Source organism: Tamandua tetradactyla, chromosome 10 (genome assembly GCF_023851605.1).
Source record: "Tamandua tetradactyla isolate mTamTet1 chromosome 10, mTamTet1.pri, whole genome shotgun sequence".
Lineage (NCBI taxonomy): Eukaryota > Metazoa > Chordata > Mammalia > Pilosa > Myrmecophagidae > Tamandua > Tamandua tetradactyla.
Window position 1 is genome coordinate 3,473,124 of NC_135336.1, and position 20,546 is coordinate 3,493,669.

A 20,546-nucleotide genomic window follows, 5' to 3' on the forward strand; every position below is an offset into this window, starting at 1 on the left:
CCTATCATGAGCTGGGTGTTGTCTGACCCACCAAGCCATAAAGTTGGGCATGCACAGCTGCACTCTTGTTAAATGGAAATGGTGTATACAAGATGTGGCCATAGCAGGTCCTGAAGGTACAAGTAAGTTACAGGAGGAAGTGGCCCAAATGCCCATGGTCTCCACTGCTGCTGCATTACCTTCTCTTTCGCAGACCAGAGCTGTGGCCTCTTGGGGAGTTCCTTACAGTGATTGACTAAGGAAGAGAAAATTCGGGTGTTGTTTATGGGTGGTTCGGCACGATATGCTGTACCACCCGAAAGTGGACAGCTGCAGCACTACAACCCCTTTCTCGGGTGTCCTTGAAGTACAGTCGTGAGGGGAAATTGAACAGAATTTCGAGCAGTGCACCTGGTTGTTCATTTTGCTTGGAAGGAGAACTGGTCAGAGGTACATTTGTATACTGACTCATGGGCTGTTGCTAATGGTTTGGCTGGATGTTCAGGGACTTGGAAAGACCATAGTTGGAAAATTGGTGACAAAGTGGTCTGGGGAAGAGGTATGTGGATAGACCTTTGTGAGTGGACTAATAATCTAGTGGATAAGATGACCCATTTTGTGGTTACCAGTCAACCTCATTCTCCAGCAACTCCTGTCATTGCCCAATGAGCTCATGAACAAAGTGGTTATGGTGGTAGGGATGGAGGTTGTGCATGGGCTCAGCAACATGGGCTTCCACTCATCAAGGCTGACCTGGCTACAGCCACTGCTGAGTGCCCAATCTGCCAGCAGCAGAGACCCACATTCAGCCCCCAATATGACATCATTCCCCGAGGTGACCAGCCAGCTACATGGTGGCAGGTTGATTACATTGGACCACTCCCTTCATGGAAAGGGCAGTGATTTGTCCTAACTGGAATAGACACATACTCTGGATATGGTTTTGCTTTCCCTGCATGCAATGTTTCTGCCAAAACTACCATCCATGGGCTTATAGAATGCCTTATCCATTGTCATGGTATTCCACACAGCATTGCTTCTGATCAAGTAACACACCTCACAGCAAATGTAGTTGGGAATGGGCAGATGCTCATGGAATTTTCTGGTCTTACCATATTCCCCATCATCCAGAAGCATCTGGATTGATAGAATGGTGGAATGGCCTTTTGAAAACTGAATTACAGTGCTAAATTGGTGGCAGTACCTTGAAGGGCTGAATGCTCTGAATCAGCATCCACTGTATGGTGCTGTTTCTCCCATAGCCAGAATCCATGGATCCAGGAATCAAGGGGTGGAAATGGGAGCGGCATCACTCACTATTACCCCTAGTGATCCACTAGGAAAATTTTTGCTTCCTGTCCCTGCGACCCTGAGCTCTGCTGGTCTACAGGTTTTAGTTCCAATGGGGGAGTGCTTCCACCAGGAGGAACAACAATGATTCCATTGAACTGGAATCTAAGACTGCCACTTGTTCACTTTGGGCTACTCATGCTCCTGGCTCAACAAGCCAAGAAGGGGATTACATTACTGGCTGGGTTTATTCACCCTGACTATCAGGGTAAAATAGGACTGCAACTACACAATGAAGGTAAAGAAGAGTTTTCCTAGAATATATGAGATCCCCTAGGGTGTCTTTAATACTACCATGTCCTGTGATTAAAATCAATGGAAAACTGCAACAACCCAATTCAGGCAGGACTACCAATGGCTCTGAAACTTCAGGAATGAAGATTTGGGTCACTTCACCAGTCAAAGAACCATGGCCAGCTGAAGTGCTTGCTGAGGGTAAAGGGAATATAGAATGGGTAGTGGAAGAAGATAGTGATAAATATGAACTACAACCATGTGATCAGTTACATAAACAAGGACTATAGTGCTCTTTAGTTTGCGTTATATTTATTGAGTTGTAAGATATCAAGTTTAAGAATGAGTATTACCCAAGAACTTGTACCCTATTCTGGAGAGATTTAATGTGTTTACGATTATATGCAGGACAGTTGAGTATTGTTAGGTGAAAGAAAAAAAAATGTGCCTTTATTGTTTTTTATTTAGCAAATAGGTATGGTTTAAGGTGATGTGTATAGCTGCCAATTGGCAAGGGGTAGACTGTCTTGGTCAGACTCGTCTGTCAGGTGGTGGTACCTCTGTGTCTGGTTGGGCAAGTACTGGCCTGTCTCTTGCTGTGAGGATATTTCATAGAATTAAATCATGATCACGTCAGAATCCACAGCTCATTCCATTTGTAATCAGCCAAGAGGAGTGTCTTTGCAATAAGTGATGCTCAGTCTAATCACTGAAAGCCTTTTAAGAAGGATTCAGAAGAGACAGGCTGTGTTCCTGCTTTGGCCGGCTAACCTCTCCTGTGGAGTTTGTCCAGACCCTCCATCAGAATTGTCAACTTCACAGCCTGCCCTGCAGATTTTGGACCCTACGTTCCCACAGTTACGTGAGACATTTTTATAAATTTATAGTTAACGAATATCTCCTGTTGATTCTGTTTCTCTGGTGAACCCTAGTACATGCTGGATTCAATTTGCTAGTATTTTATTGAGGAATTTTGCATGTATATTCAAACAGATACTGTTCTGTAGCTTTATTTTTGTTTTGATATCTTTGTATGGTCTTGGTATCAGGGTAACTTTGCCTCATAGAATGAGTTGGAAAGTGTCTTTTCTATATTTTGAAAGAGTTTGAGAAGGATTAGTGTTAATTCTTCTTTAAGCATAAAACCATGTGGACTTTTGGGTTTTTCTTTGTTGGAAGTTTTAAATTATTAATCTCTTTGTTATAATTTATTCAGATTATCTATTTCTTTTTGAGTCACTTTTCATAGTTGGTGTACTTCTATGAATTTGTCCATTTCACCTAAGTTATCTAATTTGTTGTCATAGCTGTTTATAGGATTCTTGTGTAATCCCTTTCATTTATTTGTGTATTTATAAATGTATGTATATTTTAATGTTTTTATTATAAAAACAAACAAATGTACAAACATTCCTGATGTACAAACATTCTTGACATACAAACATTCTATAGATGGTGGACAGTCAGTGGCTTACAATATCATTGCATAGTTGTTGTATTCATCATCATGATCATTTTTTTGAGCATTTGCATCTCTCCAGCAAAAGATAGAAAAAGGAAAGAAGAAAAAAGTTATACATGCCATACCCCTTACCACTCCCTTTCATTGACCACTAGTAGTTCAGTCTGCTCAATTTATTTTAATCTTTGTTCCCCCTATCATTTGTTTATTTCTTATCCATATTTTTTTTACTCATCTGTCCATACCATAGATAAAAAGACATCAGGCACAAGGTTTTCACAATCACACAGTCACATTGTGAAAGCTATGTCATTATACATCATCTTCAAGAAACATAGCTATTAGAACACAGCTCTACAGTTTCAGGCACTTCCCTCTAGCCACTCTAATACACCATAAACTAAAAAGGGGATATCCATATAATGTGTAAGAATAACCTCCACGATAACCTCTTGACTCTGTTTGAAATTTCTCGGCCACAAATACTTTATTTTGTCTCATTTCTCTCTTCCCCCTTTTGCTTGAGAAGGTTTTCTCAAACCCTTGATGCTGAGTCCCAGCTCATTCTAGGATTTCTGTCCCATGCTACCAGGGAGGTTTACACCCCTGGGAGTTGCGCCCCACGTACAAAGGGGGAGGGCAGTGAGTTTGCTTGCCCTGTTGGCTGAGAGAGAGAATGGCCACATCTGAGCAACAAAAGAGGTTCTCTGGGGGTGACTCTCGGGCCTGATTTTAAGTAGGCTCAGCCTATACTTTGTTGGGATAAGTTTCATAGTGACAAACCCCAAGGTTGAGGCCTCATTTTATTGATTTGATTGTGCCCAGTATAAGTGTTTTTACTGATAAATCTTCATACACATACATTCCATACATGTTGTACAATCAGTGGCTCACAATATCATCACATAGTTGTATATTCTTCATCAGGATCATTTTTAGAACATTTGTATCACTCTAGAAAAATAAATAAAAAGAAAAAACTCATATATATCAACCCCCTTACACCTCTCTGTCATTGACCACTAGTGTTCCCATCTACTCAATTTATTTTACCTCTTATTCACCCTATTATTTATTTTTTACCCATATATTTTTACTCATCTGTCTGTACCTTGGATAAAAGGAGCAGAAAACAAACACAGTGTTTTCACAATCAGACAGTCACATTGTACAAGTTATATCATTGTACAATCGTCTTTGAGAATCAAGGCCACGAAACTCAACAGTTTCAGGTGCTTCCCTTAAGCCACTCCAATATACCATTGTCATGGTTAGGGACAGGTGTCAACTTGGCCAAGTTGTGGTACCTGTTCATCTGATTGGGCAAGTGCTGGCCTGTCTGTTGCAATGAGGACATTTCATAGGATTAGGTCATGATCACGTCAGCTACATCCACAGCTGATTCCATTTGTAATCAGCCAAAGGGGAGTGTCTTCTGCAATTAGTGATGCTAAATGCAATCATGGGAAGCCTTTTAAGGAGGACTCAGAGGAGACAGGTTCCATTCCTGCTTTGGCTGGTGAGCCTCTCCTGTGGAGTTCATCCAGGCCATCCATTGGAGTCATCGGCTTCGCAGCCTGCCCTGTGGATTTTGGACTCTGCATTCCTATGGTCACGTGAGACACTTTCATAAATTTTATATTTGCAAGTGTTCCCTGTTGATTCTGTTTCTCTAGAGAACCCTAACTAATACATCTTCGTACCAGGAGTGGTTCTTAAGGAACAGAATCTTAAAAATGGGTTTTTATGAATGGTTTTCTACTCTGACTGGGCTCAGAGACACTAAGGACTCTGATTCCCGTAATCAGAATGACACTCCCAATCCATGGACTGAGTTGGCAAAGGAGATAGTCAAAATATCATCATTCGATTCTCCTAATGCTTCGCTTGTACGAAGCCAGACTCTGGGGGATAATGTTTTTGACACCTTTACAGAGTTTTGTAGAAATAAGAGTTATAGAGATGTTGGTTGGTTGTTGTTAGATACACTGTCTACATTAAAGGGTGAAAGGGATGGGCTTTAGGCTTCAAACAAGAAGCTTAAGTGCCATCTAAAAGATGTAGAGGTTTCTATGAGTATCCTGAAGGAAAATTTTATTTCCTGTAGCCGTAGACTTGAGATCTCTGAAAATCAGACTCAGAATCTTATTGTTAGAGTAGCAACTTTACAACGTAAACTGAAATCTCAGTCTTGCATGGTGTCTGCTGTTAAAGTGAGGGCATTGATTGGAAAGGAGTGGGACCCTGAAAAATGGGATGGTGACATATGGATTGATAATGATGTTGGGGGTGAGGTTGAAACCCTAGACCATGCTGAGCCTTCTTTAGATAACCCTGTAATAGTCTGCCCTGAGGACATAGCCACCCCACCTCCAGCCTGTGTTGAGGAATTGGTCACCCAACCTCCTCCTGAAGGGATTAGCCCTAGAGTTATTAATCCTGTTTCACCAGCTGAAACTGCAAATGAAAGCCCTGAAGCAAATGGCTTGGAAGATATTTCTAATTCTTTTCATGACCCACCCCCACCACCCCTCATTTCTTCTAGACCTATAAGTAGACTAAAGTCCCAACAGGCCCCTAAAGGTGAGGTACAAAGTATCACACATGAGGAGGTACGTTATACTCCAAAAGAACTGTGTGAGTTTTCCAATTTATATAGACAGAAATCAGGGGAATATGTGTGGCAATGGATTTTAAGAGTGTGGGATAATGGTGGGAGGAATATAAGGCTGGATCAGGCTGAATTTATTGATATGGGCCCACTAAGCAGAGATTCTGCATTCAATGTTATAGCTAGAGCAGTTAGAAAAGGTGTTAACAGCTTGTTTGGGTGGTTGGTTGAAACATGGATCAAAAGGTGGCCAACATTACCTGAGGTTGAAATGCCAGAACTGCCCTGGTATAATGTAGATGAGGGGATCCAGAGGCTTAGAGAGATTGGGATGTTAGAGTGGATTTATCATGCAAAGCCTGCTCTTACACCCCAGGAATGTCCAGAGGATGCACCTTTTACCAGAACAGTGAGAAATAAGTTTGTGAGACTAGCACCATCATCCCTCAAGAGCTCTGTGGTTGCACTTCTCTGTAGGTCAGATATTACTGTAGGAACTGCTGTCACTGAGCTGGAATCCTTAAACACAATGGGGATGACAGGATCCCGAGTTGGCAGAAGCCAGGTGGCAGCACTTAATCACCAAAGACAGGGTAGACGTGGGTATTATAATAGACAACAAACTCAAAGGAGGCATCAAAATTATATGACACGCAGAGATTTGTGGCATTGGCTAGTAAATCATGGGGTGCCTAGAAATACAATAGAAGGGCAGTCTACTAAATTCTTGTTGGAGCTGTATAAACAAAAGAGTTCTAGGTCAAGGGAACAGAAGTCTAACCTGAATTACAAAAACACAGAGTCACGGCCCCTTAACCAATTTCCAGACTTGAAACAGTTTACAGACCCTGAGCCCCTTGAATGAAGGGGAGGCCAGGTCCCTATGGGGGAGAAATCTGTTACACTGCCACAAATTTATACTGTTAATCTTCCTCTAAGTCTTCCCCAAGGAGATCGACGGCCTTTTACCAGGGTAACTGTGCATTGGGGAAAAGGAAATGATCAGATATTTCGGGGATTATTAGACACTGGTTCAGAAGTGACATTAATTCCAGGGGACCCAAAACGTCACTCTGGACCACCAGTCAGAGTGGGGGCTTATGGAGGCCAGGTGATCAATGGAGTTTTAGCTCAGGTCCGTCTCACAGTGGGTCCAGTGGGCCCCCGGAACCATCCTGTAGTTATTTCCCCAGTTCCGGAATGTATAATTGGCATAGACATACTGAGCAACTGGCAGAATCCCCACGTTGGTTCTCTAACTCGTGCAGTGAGGGCTATTATGGTGGGAAAGGCCAAGTGGAAGCCACTAGAACTGCCCCTACCAAGCAAAATAGTAAATCAAAAGCAATACCATATTCCTGGAGGGATTGCAGAGATTACTGCCACTCTTAAGGCCTTGAAAGATGCAGGGGTGGTGATTCCCACCACATCCCCGTTCAACTCTCCTATTTGGCCTGTGCAGAAAACAGATGGGTCTTGGAGAATGACAGTGGATTATCATAAACTCAACCAGGTGGTAACTCCAATTGCAGCTGCTGTTCCAGATGTAGTATCATTGCTTGAGCAAATCAATACATCCCCTGGTACCTGGTATGCAGCTATTGATCTGGCAAATGCTTTTTTCTCAATAGCTATTAGTAAGGACCACCAGAAACAGTTTGCTTTCAGCTGGCAAGGTCAGCAATATACTTTCACTGTCCTACCTCAGGGGTATATCAACTCTCCAGCCCTATGTCATAATCTTGTTCGCAGAGACCTTGATCGTTTCTCCCTCCCACAAGACATCACGCTGGTCCATTATATTGATGATATCATGTTGATTGGACCTAGTGAGCAAGAAGTAGCAACTACTCTAGATTTACTGGTAAGGCATTTGCGTGTCAGAGGATGGGAGATAAATCCAACAAAAATACAGGGGCCTTCCACCTCAGTAAAATTTCTAGGTGTCCAGTGGTGTGGGGCATGTCGAGATATCCCTTCTAAGGTGAAGGATAAATTGCTGCATCTGGCCCCTCCCACATCCAAAAAAGAGGCACAATGCCTAGTTGGTCTTTTTGGATTTTGGCGACAACATATTCCTCATTTGGGTGTGCTACTCCAGCCCATTTATCGAGTGACCAGAAAAGCTGCTAGTTTTGAGTGGGGACCTGAACAAGAGGAGGCTCTGCGACAGGTCCAGGCTGCTGTGCAAGCTGCTCTGCCACTTGGGCCATATGATCCAGCAGATCCAATGGTGCTGGAAGTGTCAGTGGCAAATAGAGATGCTGTCTGGAGCCTTTGGCAGGCCCCTATAGGAGAATCACAACGCAGACCCTTAGGATTTTGGAGCAAAGCCTTACCATCTGCTGCAGATAACTACTCTGCTTTTGAGAAACAGCTTTTGGCCTGCTATTGGGCCTTAGTAGAGACTGAACGCTTAACCATGGGTCACCAAGTTACCATGAGACCTGAGTTGCCTATCATGAGTTGGGTGTTGTCTGACCCACCAAGCCATAAAGTTGGGCGTGCACAGCAGCACTCTATTGTAAAATGGAAATGGTATATACGAGATAGAGCCAGAGCAGGTCCTGAAGGCACAAGTAAGTTACATGAAGTGGCACAAATGCCCATGGTTTCCACTCCTGCTGCCACATTACCTTCTCTTTCCCAGACCAGAGCTATGGCCTCTTGGGGTGTTCCTTACAGTGAATTGACTGAGGAAGAGAAAACTCAGGCCTGGTTTGCAGATGGTTCAGCACGATATGCAGGTACCACCCGAAAGTGGACAGCTGCAGCATTACAACCCCTTTCTGGGGTGTCCTTGAAGGACAGTGGTGAGGGGAAATCCTCCCAGTGGGCAGAACTTCGAGCAGTGCACCTGGTTGTTCATTTTGCTTGGAAGGAAAACTGGCCAGAGGTGCGTTTGCATACTGACTCATGGGCTGTTACTAATGGTTTGGCTGGATGGTCAGGGACTTGGAAAGACCATAATTGGAAAATTGGTGACAAAGAGGTCTGGGGAAGAAGTATGTGGATAGACCTTTCTGAGTGGGCAAAAAACCTGAAGATATTTGTGTCCCATGTGAATGCACACCAGAGGGTGACTTCAGCAGAGGAAGATTTTAATAATCAAGTGGATAAGATGACCCGTTCTATGGATACCAGTCAGCCTCTTTCCCCAGCAACTCCTGTTATTGCCCAATGGGCTCATGAACAAAGTGGTCATGGTGGTAGGGATGGAGGTTATGCATGGGCTCAGCAACATGGACTTCCACTCACCAAGGCTGACCTGGCTACAGCCACTGCTGAGTGCCCAATCACTCAGCAGCAGAGACCCACACTCAGCCCCCGATATGGCACCATTCCCCGAGGTGACCAGCCAGCTACATGGTGGCAGGTTGATTACATTGGACCACTCCCTTCATGGAAGGGGCAGCGATTTGTTTTAACTGGAATAGACACATACTCTGGACATGGGTTTGCTTTCCCTGCACGCAGTGCTTCTGCCAAAACTACTATCCGTGGGCTTACAGAATGCCTTATCCATCGTCATGGTATTCCACATAGCATTGCTTCGGATCAAGGAACACACTTCACAGCAAATGAAGTGCAGGAATGGGCACATGCTCATGGAATTCTCTGGTCTTACCATGTTCCCCATCATCCAGAAGCAGCTGGATTGATAGAACGGTGGAATGGCCTTTTGAAAACTCAATTACGGTGCCAACTAGGTGGCAAAAACTTGAAAGGCTGGGGTAATGTTCTCCAGGAAGCTGTGTATGCTCTGAATCAGCGTCCGCTGTATGGTGCTGTTTCTCCCATAGCCAGGATCCATGGGTCCAGGAACCAAGGGGTGGAAATGGGTGTGGTGCCACTCACTATTACTCCTAGTGATCCACTAGGAAAATTTTTGCTTCCTGTCCCTGCTACCCTGAGTTCTGCTGGTCTACAGGTTTTAGTTCCAAAACGGGGTGTGCTTTCTCCAGGAGACACAACAGTGATACCACTGAACTGGAAGTTAAAATTGCCACCTGGCCACTTTGGGCTACTTATGCCTCTGGATCAACACACCAAAAAGGGGATTACATTATTGTCTGGGGTAATTGACCCTGACTATCAGAAGGAAATAGGACTGCAACTACATAATGGAGGTAAAGAAGAGTTTTCTTGGAATATAGGAGATCCCCTGGGGCGTCTATTAGTACTACCATGCCCTGTGATTAAAATCAATGGAAAACTGCAACAACACAATCCAGGCAGGACCACTAATGGCTCTGAGACTTCAGGAATGAAGGTTTGGGTCACCCCACCAGGCAAAGAGCCACGGCCAGCTGAAGTGCTTGCTGAGGGGAAAGGGAACATGGAATGGGTAGTGGAAGAAGGTAGTGATAAATATGAACTTCGACCACGTGATCAGTTACAGAAACGAGGACTGTAATGCTGTTTTGTTCGTTTTATACTATTTAAGTTGTAAGATATCAAGTTTAAGAATGAATGTTGCCCAAGGATTTGCAACCTATTCTGGAGAGATTTACTGTGTTTCCAGTTATATGCAGGACAGTTGAGTATTGTCAGGTAAAAGAAAATATGTGTGCTCATTTGTTTTCATTTGGAAATTAAGTATGGTCTAAGGTGATATATATATATATATATATATATATATATATGCCAAGTTGACAAGGGGTGGACTGTCATGGTTAGGGACAGGTGTCAATTTGGCCAAGTTGTGGTACCTGTTCATCTGATTGGGCAAGTGCTGGCCTGTCTGTTGCAATGAGGACATTTCATAGGATTAGGTCATGATCACGTCAGCTACATCCACAGCTGATTCCATTTGTAATCAGCCAAAGGGGAGTGTCTTCTGCAATTAGTGATGCTAAATGCAATCATGGGAAGCCTTTTAAGGAGGACTCAGAGGAGACAGGTTCCATTCCTGCTTTGGCTGGTGAGCCTCTCCTGTGGAGTTCATCCAGGCCATCCATTGGAGTCATCGGCTTCGCAGCCTGCCCTGTAGATTTTGGACTCTGCATTCCTACGGTCACGTGAGACACTTTCATAAATTTTATATTTGCAAGTGTTCCCTGTTGATTCTGTTTCTCTAGAGAACCCTAACTAATACAACCATAAACTAAAAAAGGATAGCCATGTGATGCATAAGATTAACCTCTAAGATAACCTCTTGGCTCTGTTTGAAATCTCTCAGCCACTGAGACTTTATTTTGTCTCATTTCTCTCTTCCCCGTTTTGGTCAACAAGCCTTTCTCAAACCCTTGATCCTGGATCCTGGCTCATCCCAGGAGTCCTGTCCCACATTGCAGGGTTGATTTACACCCCCAGGAGTCATATCCCATGTAGGGGATAGGGGGAGGACAGTGAGTTCACCTGCCTAGTTAGCTTAGAGAGAGAGAGGCCACGTCCAACCAACAAAAGAAGTTCTCTGGGGTGACTCTTAGGCCTAATTTTAAGTAGGTTTAGCCTGTCCTTTGCAGGAACAAGTTTCATATGGGCAAACTCCAAGATCAAGGGCTTGGTCTATTGATTTGGTTTTCTCTACTTAAGAGACATACCAGAAATTCTCCAAATGGGAAAGTTGAATATTTCCTCGTTTCTCCCCAGTCCCCCAAGGGGAGTTTGCAAGTACTTTTTTTATTCAGTGCCAAAATTATTCTGACATATAGTGGGGCATCACACTCACCTGGACAACCAAGAAAATTTCATGCCATTTTCAAGATTCCATGTACTCATGGTGTTACTGACCATACAAGTTAAATTAGGAAATGCTCACACAGAAGTTGAAATTTTAAAGTATGGATGATATCATTCTTTACCCTGTATTCTGATTTGCCTTGGTCCTATCCAGATTAGCTTTATTCTTATCTCTACTCAAAATCGAATCAATTTTTCACCATTTTAAACAATTCCTGTATGGGGTACTGCTAATTTTCATAGCTCCCAAGCTCTAATTCTGAGTCTCAAGTGTCACATAAATACCTGAAGTTTCTCAAAACAACCAGGTTATAAAAAACAACTCAGTATCTCAGAATTTAGAAATAACAGTTACAATTCTTGAATATATGTGACTGCTGTAAGAACTTACAATCTAGGACCCTTTACAATAGGCACCAACCTTATAAGACTTCAGTTCACTCTTATATTATAGTTAGTCCATGTGATTGATGCATGAAATGTCTTTTTGTTTCTGACGTTTCATTCAACATAACAGTCTTTAAGGTTCATTCACCTAGTTGCATGCCTCACAAAGTCATTCCTTCATGCAACTCTTCTGTAGCTGTTGTATGTGTACACCATAGTTCCCCCTTCCATTGTTCATCATTGTACCTCTTCCATTGTGGAATGGGGACACTGCTGCCAGAAACACCAGTGTGCAAATGTCCATTTGTCACCACTCTCAGTTCCTCAAGGTCTATACTAAGCACTGGGGTTTCAGGATCATATGGCAACCCTACCCCTAGCCTCCTGTGGAACCACCACACTACCCTCCAGGGGGCTACACCTCTTATTTCCCTACTGATATTGCATAGGTGTATCTCTTTCCCCACATTTTTCTCTAGCACTGTTTCTCTCTGTTCATTTTTAAACAATTTTATTCAAACATCCTGCAATTTAACCTTAGTGTATAGACATGCCTTTGCCACTATAATCCACATCAAGACATTTCCTTTTCTTCCACAAATAATCCATACCCTTCTCCCATGCCCCCCTGCCTGTTGACATTTAGTTTTGGCATAATGCCTTTTTTACATTCAGTGGAAGCATATTACAGTGTTACTGTTGACTATAAACCCTAGCTGGCATTGACTGTACATTTTCCCGTATACCATCTATTTTCAACACCCTGCAATGTTGGCATTCATTTGTTCTCCCTCATGCAAAAGTGTTATTTTATTTGTACATTTAATCACTATCATTGTTCACTGTGGGCATTCCTAAAGTATACCACCTGTCTTTATCTTCTGCCTTTCCTTCTCATTTCACACATGCGCCCAGCCCTTTTCCCTCAATCAGACTCATTCAACTTCATTTAGCGTGTTTATATTATTGTGCTACAGTCGGGTAGTATTGTGCTATCTGAATTTTTATAGTCATTCTTGTTGCGCAGTCTGTATTCCTTCAGTACCAACTGCCCAATCCCTACTCTGTTTCTGTCTCCTGATGACCTGTGTTCTTAACTTCAGCTCTCAAAGTTCATTCATTAATGTTAGCTCATGTTAGTGAGACCATACAGTATTTGTCCTTTTGTTTCTGGCTAATTTCACTCAACATAATGTCCTCAAGGTCCATCCACGTTGTTACATGCTTCATGACTTTATTCTGTGTTACAGCTGTATAATATTCCATCATACGTTTATATTACAGCTTGTTTAGCCACTCTTCTGTTAATGGACATTTGGGCTGTGTCCATTTCTTGACGGTCATAAATAATGCAGCTATAAATATTGGTGCAAGTGTCCATTTGTGTCCTTGCCCTCAAGTCCTCTGAATATGTATCTAGTAGTGGAATTGCTGGATCATAGGGCGGTTCTATACATAGCTTCCTGAGGAACTGCCGAACTGCCTTCCAGAGTGGTTGTACCATTTTACATTCCCACCAACAGTGAATACGTGTGGCTCTTTCTCCACATCCTCTCTAGCACTTGTCTTTTTTTTTTGATATTGGCCTTTCTAGTGGGTGTCAGATTCTATCTCATTGTGGTTTTGATTTGTATTTCCGTAATAGCCAGTGAAATTGCACATCTTTTCATGTGCCTTTTAGTCATTTGTATTTCCTCTTCTGAGAAGTGGACACTGGGAGGGTCCTGTTCATATCTTTTGCCTATTTTTTTAATTGGGTTGTCTGTTTTTTTGTTGTTGTTGAAGAATCTCTCAATATGTTCTGGATTCTAAACCTTTATCTAATATGTGGCTTCCAAATATTGTCTCCTACTGCATAGGCTTCTTTTTTACTTTCTTGACAAGGTTCTTTGATGCACAAGAGTGTTTAATTTTGAGGATTTACCATTTAATCCCTTTTATTTCTATAAATTCAGGAGTAGTGTCTCATTTTCCATGCCGATTTTAAGAACATGAGTCTTTTCTCTTTGTTTAGATAAAGGTTTATCAATTTTGTTTTTCTTTTCAAAGAATCAACTTTTGGTGTCAGGGATTTTCTCTATTGTTTTTCTTTCTCTATTTCATATATTTCAGCTTTGGTCTTTATTCTTTGTTTCCTTCTTCTGGCTTTGGGTTTAGTGTGGTCTTTTTCCTCTTCTAGCTTCTTAAGGTATAAATTTAGGTTATTGAGATCTTTTTTATATAGGTATTTATTGCAGCAAATATCCCTGTAAGCAGTGCTTTAGCTGCATCCCCTAAGTTTTAGTATGTTGTTCTTCATTTTCATTCATTTCAGGATATTTTCTAATATTCTTAGTGATTTCTTCTTTGATTTATTGGTTATTTAGTTTGTATTTAATTTCCACGTTTGTGAATTCCAAAATTTACTTCTGTTATTGATTTCTAATTTCACTCCATTGTTGTCAGAGAACATATTTTGTGTGATTTCTGTCCTTTTAAATTTACTGAATTGCTTTATGGCCTATTATGAGGTCTATCCTGGAGATTATTCCATGTGCACTTGAGAAGAATGTGTGTATTCTGCTGTTTTTGAATGTAGTGCCCTTCACATATCTCTTATGTCCAGTTGGTTTATAATTTTACTAGTTTATTTTTCATTATCTACTAATTATTCTATCCACTATAGAGGTGGGGTATTGTAGACTCCATCTAGTATTGTTGAATTGTCTGTTTCTCCTTTTTGTTATTTCAGTTTGGCTTCATGCATTTTCCTCCAACAGGCGTTTTACAACTCTGACTTAGCCTTCACTTCCTCTTACATTAACCTTAGGTTAGAATTAGGACCTCCCCATGTCTTTCCTTTCCTTGGTATAGGTACAACCCTGCGCATGCACTTGTGCTTCTAGAGTTCCAGGTATATGTTGTATTTTTTCAAAGCCCCCTATAGACTTCGTATCCTCCTGCTTTTCCTTTTAAGTTTTATGATCAGATGCTTATTGGCCCCAATTGGTGGCATGACCTCTGGCAGCTGCAGTCTTAAACAGTTAGTGTTGTTTGTTTTTAACAAATGACCTGGGGATGGTACTGTTCTTACAGAGTGAATTCAGAGTCAGGACAAATAAAGACAGGCCCTGAGAACAAAGCTTTTCAGTGAGCTGCCAGATGGGTAAAATAGTAGCAGTTCTCTGAGGATGGGACTTTTGGGGGGTTTTCAAACCCATTCTTTGTCCTCCAATAACTGCCAGGTTGTTGGTTTTCACAGCTGTCACAGTATGAGGCTGTTGGATTTCAAAGGCTTTTGGTTTTCAAACTGTCAGAGAGGACGATGAGACTAGAGAAAGTTAAAACTCCAGAAAGCTCACTGTTTTTACCAAGATGCAGCCATTTTCTTGAATAAACGTTCCTCAGATTGTTCCAAACCTTTAGTTAATTTAAAAATTTCTTAAAAGATTAACTTTGACAGTTTTGACAGTATTCTCATTGTTTTTTGTGGGGAGCAGATTTTCCGTTCCTTCATCTGCCATTTCAGAAGTCAGTCCCTCTGGGTTTTGTTTTTGTTGTTGTTGTTCTTTTCTTTCCTTGTTCTGTGCGTTGAATGAGTTCTGTTGCTCTGTGTTGAAGTTCACTTGCTATTTCTTCTGCTGTGTCAATTTAGCTATTAACTGCACCCACTGTATTTTTCACTTCAGCAATTGTATTTTTGGTTTAGAATTTCCACTTGGTTCTTTTTGATAGTTCTTATTTCTCTGTTACAGCGCATTTATGTGTTGAAGTTGTCCTGCATTGAAAACATGTTTATTTCATTGAGTATAATTATAATAGTCTTTAAGAATTTGCCAATCTCAGAATTGGACTTGACGGATTTTCTTTTCTCTTGAGAAGATTATGTTTATTTTCTTGATTCTTCATAAGTTGAGTAATTTTGGATTGTATCCTGGACAGTATAAATGTTATATAGTAGAGTTTTTGGATTTTGCATTTTTTCTCTAATGAATATTTTTTCCTTTATTTTATTAGGTAATTTTCTTGGCTGTGCTTGTATTGCAAACTCTTTTTGTCTGGCAGTTCCAGATCTTTTGTCTTTAGTTGGTGTGTTAGTTTACCAGCTGCCGAATGTGATATGCCAGAACTGGAATGTCTTTTAAAAAGGGGAATATAATAAGTTATAAGTTTACAGTTCTAAGTCTATAAAAATGTCCAAACTAAGGCATCCAGCAAAAGATACCTTAATTCAAAGAAGACAGTGAGTCTGAAACAGCTCTGTCAGCTGGGAAGTCATGCGGGTGGCATCTGCTGGTCCCTTGCTCCTGGGCTCCATTGCTTTCAGCCTCTGTTCCTGTAGGAGTTCCTCACTTTACTTCTCCCTGTTAGGCTTTCATCTCTTGGCTTCAGTTGGCTCTCTCCAGGTTCTGGCTTGCTTAACATCTCATGGCAACATCTGCTGGGCTCCAAGCATCTCTAGACATCCATGTCTCTGTTCTCTGAAGTAACGGTTCTCCAAGTATCTACATCTGCTTTCTCTGTTGGCTCTGTTGTTTCTTCAAAATGTTTCCCCTTTTAAAGAACTCCAGTAAGCTAATTATCTTTGTCTCATCAAAGAGCCACACCCACAATTGGGCATGCCACATCTTTGTGGAGATAATCTAATCAAAAGTTTCTGCCTTGTAGTATTGAGTTAGGATTAAAACAGATAGCTGCTCCACAAGATTGGATCAGGGTTTAAACATGGTCTTTCTGGGGTATGTAATACTTTCAAACCAACACAATTGGTCTGCTTTGATTTTGCTCCACATGCATTGTTTAGTGGTATTTCATAGACAGAGTATGGGGATCCTCTTTGGCTCTTTCCTTTGCAGGATTCCCCACTTTCTTAACTGTTCAGCTTCCTAGCTTTTCTTTTCTAGTTATCCAGGCCAGAAACATTATTGTGTTTTCCTATGAGAGCCCCCTGCTGCAGCTATGTTTGCCACACAGACTGTACTTAGCCCCAGGTTAAGAGCCAATGTGATGACAGTTTACCTGTACAACTCTTATCTCCACTTCTTCAAGTGAATGAACTCCCCACCACACCTTACCTGTTTCTCTTCACAGGAAGGTAGTTCCTGTCTTGGTTCAGATTTTTCATCTTTGTCTGAGTTGCTTTGATTCTTTTTCATGCATGCAGGTTTAGGTTTATATTATGTCCAGGTTTTGTAGTTTTTTTCTGTAGGGAAGACATAGGGGGTATTATTTCGTAGGGGTTTAGGCACACATACCTAGCAGTGGCCCTGAACCTAGTCCTTTTGAGAAAAATTTGAAAATTACGTTTCACTTATGTATCCAGCAGATGAAAGCAGAATATCGAAAGATTTAAATGGAATCAGTGAGCTTTTGCAACTGAAAATCTCAAAGAAGAAGATATTGGGAAGAGAAAATTGGAGTAGTAGGAGTCAAAAATTTAAATACTTATGTCAGTTCATTTCATTATACATTCACTAATACCTGCTATATCCCAGATGCTATGCTGGGCATTAGGAATACAGAAATGAATAAAACAAGCTCCCTGCCCTTAAGAAACTCATACTAAACTGTTTTATATATATATATATATATATAATTTAGAGATAAGAATGAAGTCGATCAGGTTGGGGTTAAAGCAATTCAGAACACAGGGGTAGGGAAGACAGTGTCTATATTTTAGAACCACACATACTCTTTGAGACCAAAGGAAGAAAGGTTTATTTGGTCTGAAACTGAAATTTTCTGTAGTGCCTAATCTAACTCAAACTGTGTGGATAACTCATTTGAACAACTGAAATACAGGGAGCCCAGAATAAGAAAGAGGTCCTTTAATCCTGTATGGATTAATGTAATGCCTAGATCCATCCTAGAGTATATTAAGTAGATAATAAAAAAGTATTGGCAAAGTCCCTTGAGGAATGGGAGAAAGAATTTGAAACTATTAAACCTTACCTTCAGGGAATCCCCTGATACTGTGTCAAACTTCAGGGACATCCAAATCAGTAGGCCATGCCCTTGATCCTCAGGTATACTCTTGTGAAGCTTATGTAGGTAGTGGAGAAGCTTAGCCTACCTATAGGCATGCCTGAGAGTTACTTCTGGGGGACCTCTTTTGTTGCTCAGATGTGGCCTCAGTCTCTGTAAGGCCAACTCTACAAGTGAAATCATCACCCTCACCCCTACCTGGGACATGACATCCAGGGGAGAAAGTCTCCCTGGCAATGTAGGAGAGGACTCTCAGGGATGGATCTGGCCCTGGCACCGTGGGATCAGAAATTCTATTCTGACCAAAAGGGGGAAAAGAAGTGTAACTAATAAACTATCAGTGGCAGAGAGAGTTCAAATAGGGTTGAGCGGCTACTCTGGAGGTCACTCTTACTCGAGCTTCAGTTAGACCTTGCTACTTATAACCTGCCAGCCCCCAGCCAGGACCATTCCAGCCAATCCTAAAGAACACCTAGGGCAATATACAAGATTCTGTAAGGGTTCCATGCACTAGAATGACTTTCTAGAAACCTACAACCTCCAAAAGGGTCCTTGGACCAGAGAAGTCCTGAAACCTAGAGGACCCAGCCTCTCCAGAAGATCAGAGAGCTCCATCTCCCTACTCCGTATTAGTGACAGACCCTTCCAACATCAAAAATTTAGAATTGCCATAGCCCAAATACCCCTAAAGAGAGGGATGGAAAGATCAAAAGTGATAGTGGAGTTATACAGAGAAAGTAGGATTTAACAAACGAATATGAATGCTGAATCATTAAATTGATATCTCTTTTAGCCTCCAGTATCTTAGAACAGCTAGAAGTAAAAACCTAAAATTGTGGAATTTTAGGAATTGTGGAATTGTAACCCATGTCAGACTCTGAAACGTTCTACAACTAATTGTGATGCTATGCTTTGAAATTTATTGCTTTTTTCTATATATGTTATTTTTTACAAAAAAAAAGAAAGGAAAAAAGGTTATTGTAATGATTTAAAAATATTTATTCCTTCTAGCCTCCTATATTCTGGAGCAGCTAGAAGGAAAAATCTGAGAGGATCATATGGTAGCCCATGACAAACTCTGGAATCTGTCTTGTAACTACTTGTTGAAGAGTGCTTTGAAAACTATTGCTTTTTTTTTTTCCTTTGCTTTGTATATATGTTATACTGTATAATAAAAAAGCTAACAAAAAAAACTCAGTAGTGTAATAATGAAGATACATACATTAAACAAACTTATATCCTCTCTAGGGATACATTCTACCTGAGATTTGTAGCAATAAATGATTAACAAATTAGCCAATTATCATGAACTTGTTATACCAATAAGGCAATTGCTACCATATATCATACTAATTGGATCAGATATTTGCAATTGAAGCAATACATAATTTCATATATTTTGAGCAATTCAATTATTTACACTGATAACACACAGATTTGGAGTATTTAAGAAGGATTGACCATAAAAATAAAAGCTGTACACTTGTTTGCATTATGTCTAGTTTTCATATACTAATATAGAAACTTCAGCTCATCCTTATTACCAACCACAAATTCCTATAATCTACATACCATAAGATTTCCTGATCACCCACTATTAATGCTTCTACTCTAACCTCTTGTTACCCTTGCCTTTTGGCTTAAAACTAGGTCTAATTATACTTCTGATTTGTTTTTGTTATCTAAATGGGTTTATATTACCAGATGACATAATTTTAGACATAATTTAGGAGACTAAAAGGGGTCCTGAAGATCATTTAGTTTAGGTATCTTGTTTTAAATATTTGGGAACAATGATCTTCTTACCCTACAGCATGTAGGTGGTGAGATTTCTTATTATAAATAAGGAGATGTCATAATTATGGTTTAAATATTAATGAATTGATGATAATCTGTAATTTATCAGTTCCTTACCTGCTATACACCTACCTCCAATCCCAAGCTGGTGGTTGAGCCAACAATACATAGATCTCGACCCTTCTATTCCTTCTACATATATCCTTAAATATCTCATCCTGATTTTGTGTCTGTGAAAAGAATCTAATGGAACTTCTAGAAATTGTTACTAAAGTAGACATCTCAATTTTCTGTTATTTTGGACTGTATTTACCTCACCTTAAATGCCTGGGTTTTTTGTTGTTGTTGTTGTTGTTAGTTTATTTCCACATAAAGATTTTATTTCTGAAAAGGTTTTAAGAGAGAATTAGTGAATATACTTTTCTTTCTGTTTTAGATGAGCAAGTCATTATGGGCAACAAACTTCTTGTATATATCAGGTAAGAGATTTTTATTTATTTATCCATATATATGTTCCTTCCATAATTTTTTCTCTATTCTTAGAGGTATTGTCATATCTCCTCTATGTAATGTTTTCATTTTCAAAGTTCTTTCATCTAGAGCAGGATTTCTCAACTAGGGGGGATTTTTTACTTCCTCCTCCCTATGGGGACATTTGGCATTGTCTAGAGACATTTTTGGTTGTCCCAATCTGAGGAGAGGGAATGCTACTGGCATATAGTGGGTAGAGGCCAGGTATGCTGTTCATTCCTACAATGCGTATATCCTGTTGTCACTAAGCCAACTTTGAAAATTGGTACGTACTTCAAAGAAGTTTAAAAATGTACCCACCCACCACCACCCCCACAAAAAAGTAAAAATTAGGACCTATTTATAAGACATTTGTAATAATTCAGGCCACAAAGCAAATCATTAGCCATAAGGAAGGTCTTTGGAGGCAAAACTGTTAAGGAAGGTCTGATTTAGAGGTAAAACTGTAGTGTGAATGTCTCATCAGGTTTTCCCTCTCCCTAAAGGCTTGTCTTGATGTAGACATTTTGCAGTCATTTATTAGCCTAGCTCATTACATCTCTTTAA

At 40.7% G+C, this 20,546-nt stretch overlaps 1 protein-coding gene and 1 pseudogene across 1 annotated transcript in view; one reads left to right on the top strand and one right to left on the bottom strand.

Moving 5' to 3' along the window:
- Window positions 1–16,843, bottom strand: part of LOC143648805 (C1GALT1-specific chaperone 1-like) — a 30,062-nt pseudogene extending 13,219 nt beyond the window's left edge.
- VPS8 (VPS8 subunit of CORVET complex) overlaps window positions 1–20,546 on the top strand; it is a 388,458-nt gene that overhangs the window by 177,136 nt on the left and 190,776 nt on the right. The window contains exon 25 of the mRNA XM_077117773.1: window positions 19,906–19,948. Coding sequence (XP_076973888.1) covers window positions 19,906–19,948 — 43 coding nt within the window. The remainder of the gene's footprint in view (window positions 1–19,905; window positions 19,949–20,546) is intronic.